General features: G+C 36.1%; 1 protein-coding gene across 6 annotated transcripts; it reads left to right on the forward strand.

The window, feature by feature from the left end:
- Positions 1-1,184: 1,184 nt before the first annotated feature.
- On the forward strand, positions 1,185-5,428 carry LOC104108108 (uncharacterized). Of its 6 annotated transcripts, XM_033659152.2 has the most exons (6): positions 1,185-2,631; positions 2,928-3,670; positions 3,775-3,925; positions 4,043-4,098; positions 4,183-4,251; positions 5,136-5,428. In XM_033659152.2, exons 1-2 carry the CDS (start codon positions 1,622-1,624, stop codon positions 2,953-2,955), a joined length of 1,038 nt encoding a protein of 345 aa, XP_033515043.1. In that variant the 5' UTR covers positions 1,185-1,621; the 3' UTR covers positions 2,956-3,670; positions 3,775-3,925; positions 4,043-4,098; positions 4,183-4,251; positions 5,136-5,428. The 6 variants fall into 6 exon arrangements, with proteins under 6 accessions (XP_033515043.1, XP_018630328.1, XP_018630330.1 ...); XM_018774812.2 differs by having other exon boundaries at positions 2,928-3,925; positions 4,183-4,702; XM_018774814.2 differs by having other exon boundaries at positions 2,928-3,925; positions 4,183-4,255.
- The last annotated feature ends 5,189 nt before the right edge of the window (positions 5,429-10,617 follow it).

The following is a 10,617-nucleotide window of genomic DNA, read 5'->3' on the forward strand; positions in this document are numbered from 1 at the left end:
CTTCTAAATCTTTGAACAAGAACTAAGCACTTCTTATGATCATGGCATACTTCATGTTGTTGAACATATGGAGTATCATGTGTGTACATTTTTGGCTATGTTCTAAAGTAAGAGAATCCCCAACAATAGAAGAAAAGATTTCAACATCCTTTCTATATCTCAAATTGCCAAAAAAGAATAACATGAAGGCTTAAGGGATATGTCTTGCACTTTCACATGTAAACAAGGCACATCAAGTGCTAAGAATCATCTATGCACATTGGTGCCACCCTTGGCCAACTTAATGCCATGTAGCAGCCCATTAAAAATTCTTATCCACTTAATCCTATTTAGTACCATAATTATTTCCTTATTTTCCCATATTATTCCCACAATTAATCAATTATTCACATAATTAATTCTAGCGCACAATTTACTTGAATACTAATACATTTCATATACCTTACTATCATGGTTATGTGGTACCTTGTATGGAACTAGTCCATAAATATGGGGTATTACAGCTTGGACAGTATTTTATCCCAAATTGACAAACTTCAACGAATACTCATTCTTTGATTTGTTTACCCTCTAATCTTCACGGCACTCACTTATCACTTGTTACAAATAACATAAATACTTATAACCTCAAAAATAATCTCATTCCCGAGCTTATGTCGATTAACTTATGAAAAAACTTTAACGTACGAAATGCGAGATGTAACAAGAACCTCCGCGATCGCGATGAATAAATTCGAACAAACTTGGTCAACTCTTCCAGGTAGCCTATAGTATAATGGCCATAACATTCTGTACAAAACTCAAAATGACAAACAGACTAATTTTCTGAAAATTAAACACAAAGGGCTACAACTTTTATTTGTGGATCATCTCCAAGTTCCTTATAGATTGCAAGATATAAGCTCCGGAAATCAGCTCAGTGACATAAGAAATTTCTTTTGCGCGAATGCGGATAAGGCCACCGTGATCGTGATTCACTAGATCCAAACAACAATTTACTCTTCGTGAATGCATCCTAGAGGTCCACAATCGCGATTCACACCCCTTGTAGCCAAAAACCAGCTATTGAAAAAGGCCTAAAAATGGTCTGAAACCATCCTGAAACTCACCCGATCCCCTCGGGACCCCGTCCAAACATTCCAACAAGTCCAAATACATTACCCAAACTTATCCAAAAGCTCTAAATATCATAAAAAAACATCAAAATCAAGAATCAAAGATCAAGATCGGAGTATGTAAAAAATCCTAATGCTCTCTACATAGGCGATTTATTTAAACAGTAAATTGACGGACAACTATGGTCATCGATCCCTCGTCCGGTGGTGAAAAACCATCAAACCAGTCCCAATAATATCGTATCAGCAATGCACACAAACCCCAGGTAGGCACACATATCCAATTCTTCCCCATCTGCTGCAGAAATCAACAATGGTGGAATTGTCATCTCACCAAACAATTGCCAGGAGAGAGCCAAAATCCACTTCAACGTCCCTGGGTCAAATAGACTGATTCAAGGCCTTGAAGATGTCTCAACACATCAATTACAATCAACCCCCAAAGATTCAGACAACATCACCACAGGAATTCCCGTCTACGGCCAGATGAGCAACGCATCAACTAGATGTTGGCCACGCATGCGAATACAAATGTCCAAATTGTTCAAATCCAACATAAATCAACTACAATTGATCTGGATATTGATCCCAAACCCTCAAACAACAATTACATTGAACAATTCATCATAACAATACAGAACACTATGTATGCAAACTCCACTATGCCTTATGTTCGACGAAATGTCAAGGTCAATTTTGATGCCAATTTTAATGAACAAATGAATGGTTGTGCTTTACAAAATAATGTTGAGATTAGTCGTCATGAGAAATTGCGAGAACAATCAACAAAAGAAAGTGCTGAAAAGTTGTCACCCTCAGCAGCAAATATGTTGCAGGCCCATATTCCTACTGAGAGCAATGAGCTTCAAGCTGCAGTCAATCAATGTGACCTGTCTCTCTCCAACGTTGACAATGAAAACAACAATCCCCTAAGCTGTCCAAAAAATATGCCTTCAAGAAGTCCGAATGATAAGGAAGATACAATACCAGTAGAAACATATATTACCGATAAGGGAGAATACTCATCCCAAGCATCCCAACAACAGTTTAAAACTACCCATCCCACCCAAAACATAACTCATACAGCAAATCCCCAACAAGAACAACATATTAGACAATCAACAACCTCAAAACCAGCATACACTATCCCAAAGATCTCAGCAAATTTTGATAAACCTAACCACCCCAAGGCTAGCAAAAAACCTGCAACCTCAGACCAAAAGGTCCTTACTCAGGCAACCAAAACAAATGCAACACCCAATCCTAAAGACATCAATGTCAAGCCAAATAAATCAGCTAACTACCCTGCTCCATCACCACCTACCATCACCCAATCCTTAGCCACAAAATTGAGAGCCAGGCAGACTGCAAAAATAGCTCCAATAGAATTCACACCTCCCAGAATAACCACAAAACAGGGCCAGTCTACTGTAATGTTTACCAGGAAGGATTGCATGGTCTCCCTAGCCAACAGATGCCAATCTATATATTTCTATAAAGGAGGGCCTAGGAAAAGGTGATGTGGCATATCTCTTTGTTCAAGGATTACATTTATCTTTTTCCTCGTATTTTTAATATTTTTCACATTTTTTCCATTTATGCATATATTAAGAATCCCAAAAGTCATACTATTTTGCAATAACTGAAAAGTCACGTCTTTATAATTATAACTATTCCCTTCATCTTCTTTCTCATATTCGTTGCTTCTTGATCTCTGTCGCCTTCTTCCTATCCTTTTCTTCTCGCCGGTCTCTTCGACTGCTTTTCCACCGTGGAATGCTTGGCTGCTGGTGTTTTTCACTGCCATTACAGAGGGGGAAGGATTCAGAAAGCAAAGTAGCAAATTCAGAAGGGGATCATGGCCATTCCAACTCCATTAGTCTAATTGCATTATCTGCAGGTATATAGTAGTAAGGATAAAAACAAGTGGGATCGAAATCCCTTGTAACGGTAAGGCCTTATTAACTTGCCTAATCGTTTTTATCTTTAAACCCTATTTCCATTCTCTATTTATTTGCTTTGTGGATTCTATCTACACTAATCATAAGCGAAGTCTTGATTTCTGACTCAAAAGTTAATAAAGTTATTTTCCGATAGAACTTATTTGAAGGTATGATCTTTCAAGGTTCAAGCATAGGTATGGCATTGTGGCTTCTGTTTAAGCCTACTTTTGGATGAGAATAGAAGCAGAGGAAAAGCAATTTCTTGATCAAAATTTAATCTGATTAAGATTATGGTGCATACCGGAAGATGGCTAGCTTTTGAGTCCAAGATGGCCATGATTATGACTATTAAGGTTTAATACATGAGCAAATCAATAAAGCCAGAGTGAAATTACTGAGTAAATCTAAGAGTAGTTGTACAGTACTTTCTTGCATTTCACTGTTAATACTCTCTTTACTTTCTGGTTCTTTTATTTATTCTCTCCTTGGGAAATTTTTGAAGTATTACAAAATCTATCACATAGTTTTGAAGAGATAAAGCAGATTTCTGTATCATGGTGGTGAAGACCATCACCTTTCTGACTTGCTGAATGTTTTCTTAAACTTTGGAAGGTTAGTATCATACATTATAAAAATATGGCATTTTCTCCTGATTTACCTAGACAAGATCTCATTTTTTTTCACTCATTGTTTGGTTCTTTTTCCCTTTCTTATAGGAATAGCTTATTTATTTAGTGTGCTAATAAATAAAAGCAATGAAGAGTTGTAAGATGACGATGCAGAGTAGAAGAGTTATCAGCAAGTTAGCAACCATTTAGATTCTACCATCTCTTGCCTGCAATGAAATTTCAGAGAATGCTCTTGAACGTATGTATATTCTTGGTTTTAAGCTTAATTTTCTTTTCTTTGGATTTGATTTTTTAAGCATCTATAGTTTTCTTTTCCCTAATTGGTTTATTTTGTTGTTCTTTTTGGATTGCCCAGGTCCTCTATCTGAAATAGCAGAAAAAATCGATGCTTGCTGACGTTGCCTCAATCTGGTTGTAGATTTGCAATTTATTCTAAACTTTCACTGATGATTGTGTTTGGAAAATGCATGGTGACTAATGAAAATAGCGTTGCAGGAGTGCTAGAAAATTTCATGCTTTTGGGCGCCAGAAATCACACCATATATTAGTGAAGCCTAATTCTATGTCAGTATGTTCTCTCATCCACACTTATATACTGATTAAATTGCAGGCTTACTTTCTATAGTACTATCTTGATGTTCCTAAAGAAAATTATTGTATAATTGTAAACATCTACTATTTGTTAGTAATAGAAAAAAGTGGTGCAGAGTCATCAAGGAGAGCATGTCAGAAATATGTTAAATGTTGACTAATTTTTGCTGATAAATAGTACTATATGTTATTTTTTGAGTCATACTTTATCCTTTAGTTTATCATTTCCGTTAAATATTCAAGGATAGAACATTTAATTATTAGATTTTGGTTAATTTTGATTAGGAGTTTCGATGTACTATTATGTGATTCTTTGCTATTGGATCCTTCTATACCTGACAAGTTTTACTGATTTCTTCCTTTTTTTTAAAAAAAAGAAAAGAAAAGAAAAGAAAATGAGAGTATTACAATCTCAACATCCTAGGTACTATTCTCATTAATCTTTTCTCTTTAATCCATTATTCCTTAATATTTTATTTTTGTATCAACTTTTAAAGTTAAAGCTATAATTTGAATGAGATCTTTCTTTAGTTTGTATGATCTATATATTTTTTTCGTTCATTTTGCATAATCATTGTCAATCTCTTTGACGAATAAACATATTTATCTATTTTTTTCCTTTTTCTATTTTCTCTTTTACCTATTTTATTTATGTGTTAAGAAGTCCAAAAGTTGCCTCATTGATCCCCTAAATCATTACACCTTAAATGACTTTGACAGTTTTTATATGGACTTTCATTTTCCCTTTTTTGAAGTAGCCTTTTGAGCTTTCTTTGCCAACATTGTTGCCTCTCACTTTTGTTAAAGACACTTTATTAATAATATGTAGTATTTACAAATGTATTGCTTCAAATCAGGCAGTTCTGCTCTTCAAGCTGAAAATTCAAAGATCAAAAGTCACGAATTTTACAGCCACAAGAAAGAAAGTCAGGGTCTATTCCATAAATTCATATACGCGATGCTTGAGAAACTCTAAGGTTTATAAAATAGTCAGTGCTTTTTGTAGCAGAAATGGTTAACGTGTGTGCAAATATATGGACTTTATGTGATATATTTGTCATGATGGTGAATTTTGCTACTTCCCCTGGCATGTTATGAATATTTAACTTGTATGCAAATGTAATAATAGATGATTTCTTTTGATTTATTATTATGAGTTTTGAGTGGTGCCTATTTAGTAGTACTATTAATTTTCTTCTGGCATGGCTTTGATTCTAAAATTTTGTCAATCTATATGCAAAAACTTGAATCTTAAAGATAACACAATTTTGAAATACCTTCTTTGAATCTAAAACCTTACTTTGTATATATGGTTTCTTGAGTATGAAACCTTCTTAAAGTTTCATGTTATGCTGCCACAATATGTTCCTTTCCAACCATCACTATATCTATTTTATAACAGGTCTCGCAAGCTAATATTTTAACTGGATATTGGTACATTAAAGATAATTTAACCAAGAATCAATTTCTGTTATCTTCATGTTCTGATTTAAATACCTGAGCCCACATAATTCTGATACAGTAACATATATAAAAGTAGCTTCCAGAAACTAAAATCCCTAAATTCAATTTTTACGAAATGCCAAAGATGAAAATAGCTCTCAAATCACCATTACATAACAACAAAAAAAAGATCATCTAGATACCAGAATTAAGTATCAATAACATACTTTTTTAACATTAAAAAATATTAAATTTTAAGAGAGAGAGAAAGGCTGATGGTTTACATCCCTAGATTTTAACATTACTATTATTAAAATTCATACGTCATGATTTACATAAATTATTATGAGAATAAGATTCTATTGTATTTTGATTTTTGTTAACGCCGCGCGAAGCGTGGATCATTACGCTAGTTTACAATAGTTGAAAGATTCTTCAACACAATGCCTAGAATGGAACATATAAGAAGAAGTTTCATATCTCAAACTAAACTCAAAGGAGGAGTTAAAATAGACCACTTCAATGCTAAAATAGTGTACATTGACCTGGACAATGAGTATGACCACATAACTATCTGGACAAAAAAATTCTTGTTCATTCAGGGTCAAAGAATGGAACTATAAGCATGGACTCCGACCTTCAATCCTAATGAGGATACTCCAATTGTACCAGTTTGGATAGTCATTCCTGAACTTCCATGGCACTTTTACTAGAGGGAGGTATTTTCAGTGTTGTTATCATCAGTTTGTAAAGTTCTGCATCTTGACCTAGCATCAATGCAAAAAACTAGGGGAAGTGTAGCTAAGGTCAGGATGCAGGTAGACTTAACACAAGCCAGACCTCATCATGTATGGCCCTGATTTGATGAGGATCAGGATGTCAATGGGGATGGGCACTGGTTGGAGGTTGTGTATGAAGATCTTCCACCTTACTGCTTACACTGTCGACACCTGGGCCATGAAGATTACTACTGTTATGTCAGGAAATGATATGAGGAAGAAAAAAGGAAAGCATTAGAAAATTCATCAAACAACAATAACCACCATGCAACAAACAGAAATGAAAGGCTAACTAGAATACAGCCTCAACAGAAACAGATCTTACAGAACCAGAAGATAACTCAGCATTCAAAACAACAAATTGTGGAGGCAGACCAAAATGAGGCAGAGTAAGCAATAGAAAATTCCAATGCACCAGTCTAACAACTAACAAGGGATAACCATTCCAAGGACTAATGGCAGACTCAAAAGAAGAAGCATTTCAGGGGTTTCAACCAAAGAAGTAGATAGCAGAAATCCATAAAATCTACTAAACAATTTATTGATGCACCAGTGACAAAAATAGTCCAAAACTCAGGTATAAATAGCAATAAACAAGCTGCTCCTCCAGCCACTATGCAAAATCAGAAGGACCCAATTCACAAGCAAAAAATGACTGATGCTAAAGCTAATGGAGGCAAAGTGCATAATCAGGATGTACCTATTCTTAATCAACTAGAGGAACCAAAGGGGGTGGATCTTCCTCAAGTTTTACATGGCAGTGCTGCTTCACATGGTAACCTGCCTGCACAATCTGAAAAAAGATATGGTTGCTCAAAATGATAACCCTGTGGGTAATAAATCTGATAGCACAGAAGAGAACACGAACAAAACCACACAGCAGATGCAGCAAACATTAGACTCCAATCATATTCAGGGGAACCATCAGATAAGGCCTATTTATAATCTCAGCCACACTACAAAGGATGCATAGTATACTAGGAGCCCTAATACTAGTAACAACAAGTTTAAGGGTGCATCTACAAAAGAAAGTATAGTGGACTGGGTTCTAAGAAGCTTTGGAAAATACAATGAAGTGCCTAATGTGACCCTCAATCATTCTTGCCAGGGGATACCTTCTCAGACCCTTGTGGATTCACCTAAATCTACTGAAGCTACTAGAATTGACTCACAACTATGGGGTGATGAAGTACAGCTGCTTGCATACAATTCTGAGGCAAATAAAAGATTAAATGAGGAAGGTCAAAGTGAAATCACACAGCCACAACATGAAGCTAAAGTTAACAACATTGCTATAGTGCACCATATCACAACTGGAGAGCTACTATCCAATGCTGAAGATTCACGAGAAGCAGTTAAATCCTGGGAGTAGGTTAGGGGTGATGATGAAAAAATACTTTGAGAAACAGAGATGGCATCCCACCAAATTGTTGGTGAAAATCAACTGACATTCAGTGGAATACTAAATTCAACACACAAATCAACAATGGAACCTACTCTGGATAACATACATGATCTGCAACTCAGCATGTTACAAGAATCATTGATTACTGGAGCGCAACTTGCAATGATGATGGAGGAGGCAACTGAAGTTGAGCCATAACATGCAATGATACCTCTTCAAGCAGATGCAGTTGAGCTAAGTACCATGGCTTGTGATTCAGCAACTGAGCAACCCCTACATATTTAGCTCAACATTCCTTTAAGGTCACCTATACAAGTGCTACATGAACTAGTAACACACAATGTTCCACCAGTGGATATTTAGAATTCACCAACAGATCATGAGAAATGTAAAAAAGGTGAGGATGAATTAACAACAGGTAACTTTAAGGAAGTAGTAAGGGAAGCAGACTTATCTCCAAGAGCTGGAGATAAGAGTGGTAAAAAGGGAAGGAAACAAGGCCAAACCAAAGATATTCCTCAACAAAAAAGGATCCTGCTCAAAAGGGCTGCATCACAAACTAAATGATGATCAAGACATTAATTTGGAACATTATGTTTGTCAATACTCAGCAGGCCTTTCCAAGAGTTATCAATATGTAAAGGGAGCACAAATTTTGTGTGATAGCACTGATGGAGCCTTTTCAGAATTCAGGGCACATACAAAGATATAGAAGCAGACTGAATATGGAATTTTTCTTCTCAAATTTGAATGGGAAGATATGATTGTTCTTTGATGCTGTGGTACAGTGAGAGTTGGTGACAGACACTGCTCAACAAGTTATAATTAAGGTATTCCATCATAATATTGGGAAGCACATTATGATGCCCTTTGTTTATGCAAAGTATTCTTCTACTGAAAGATTGGAATTATGGGATAACTTATATCACATGGCAAGTGACATGGAATTACCTTGGCTAGTGGGGGTGACTTTAATGTTATATTGCATGAAGATGAAAAGATAGGGGGGCTACCGTACATCCTCCTGAATATGAGGACTTTGCTTTCTGTGTTAACTCCTGTGGTTTATTTGATCAAGATTATAAAGGAAGCCCATTCACATGGTGGAATGGGAGACCTAATGAAGAGTGTATTTTTAAGAGACTAGACATGATCTTTGTCAATTTGCAATTCCAGAATTTGTTTCCAACAACTGAAGTGGAGGACTTGATTAGAATTGGATCAGATCATGCACCATTGCTAATGACTTGTGGAGAGCAGGGCAACAAATATGTCAAGGGAAATGGGATATACCTTGGTGTATTATGGCAGAAGTGCAGAAGATTAAGGACATGAAGGCTCATTTCAACGTGATCTTTCGACATGTCTTTAGAGAGGGCAATAGGGAGGCCGATTTTATAGCTAACATAGCTTCCTATTTTGCAGGGACAACATCATTCCAATCATTTCATGACTTACCAAATGCAGGAAAGACTCTGATCAACCAAGATAAGGCACAAATGCCCAACCTGAGGGTTAGGATTGTAAGACAAAGGGCACCTGATTGAAGATTGTCAACTGCTAGTTAGTGCATGTTGTGGACATTTGAATACTGCTGTTTAGTTTCAGGAAATGAAAAAATGATTTTAAAACTGAAACAAGCTCAACAAATAGTTTCTGTTATACAGTATCAACACATTAAGAACATCATGCATAAAAAGGTGTGCTATGGTGTCATCTCACCGCAAAATCAAGCTGTACTTTTTCGTAGGGGCATGTTATCCTCTACTGTGCTTAGGCATTTGGGGTATCCTAAGTGTGTGGTATCAGCATTTACAATGCTCAATCTACTGAGGATACATCAATGGTCAAAAGCACCTACCAATTACAGTCAACAAGGCATCCTAAACCTCAGAAGAACCAGACAACATTGGCTCATCAGTTCACTGAAAGAAATAGAAAATCGTGGCTTCACAACTCCTTCTCACCAAAATGCTGCAGATCAGCACCATCACAGTACTCGCAGTAGCAACACCAATTACAATAGGACTTCAACAGTCAAACATCACTCACCCAACATTCTATAACAACTGTAGCTACTTCAACAACATTCCATTAGAATCATTCATCTGCTTCAACCAATGAACAAAAGTTTGCTCTTATCCACCTGTATTATTACCAAATACGGAATTCAAAGTAGATGCATCATCTAAAGCATTCCTCCCTCACTTACAACCCACTCTTCCTAACTCGTTTGCTACATTTTGCAGGTTCCATAAATAGGCTCGGATTAGTGAAACATCAACTGCATGATCCAATGGACATTTTGATACGCTTTGTGGTTTATACAGAACAAATACATAAGTATTCATTGATGCTACAACTGCAATTGTGCTTCTATGAATACATCAACATGACATCATTTGAAAGCAAGATTAATGAGTACTGTTTCAGCACAACCCCTTTGTCACGCCCCAAAACCGAGGAGCGCGACCGATGCTCAACCGAGTGAACCCGACCGAGCAAGCCTGTTAATTTTCCTTCAACCCAAACTCATCCACGAATGAAGATAATATATATTTTCATTAATTAGACAAAAACGTGATCATGTCTACAATACCAATTCATTACCAATAGTTTCTTCATTTAAAGTCTCAATTTCACACACTTTTTTTTCATAATCTGAAGTAGAAATAGTAATTCAAACACAACATAACGAGTTTGACTTCCCCA

The sequence above is a fragment of the Nicotiana tomentosiformis genome, chromosome 4, assembly GCF_000390325.3.
Source record: "Nicotiana tomentosiformis chromosome 4, ASM39032v3, whole genome shotgun sequence".
Taxonomy (NCBI): Eukaryota; Viridiplantae; Streptophyta; class Magnoliopsida; order Solanales; family Solanaceae; genus Nicotiana; species Nicotiana tomentosiformis.

What these genes read in the sequence shown, in the direction of transcription:
- LOC104108108 (XM_070199829.1), top strand. Translation starts at nt 1,622, where the DNA reads ATGTTGGCCACGCATGCGAATACAAATGTCCAAATTGTTCAAATCCAA. An exon ending in AAAGGAGGGCCTAGGAAAAG is followed by an intron (nt 2,632 to 2,927) that starts GTGATGTGGCAT and finishes CTGCCATTACAG; the next exon opens with AGGGGGAAGGATTCAGAAAG.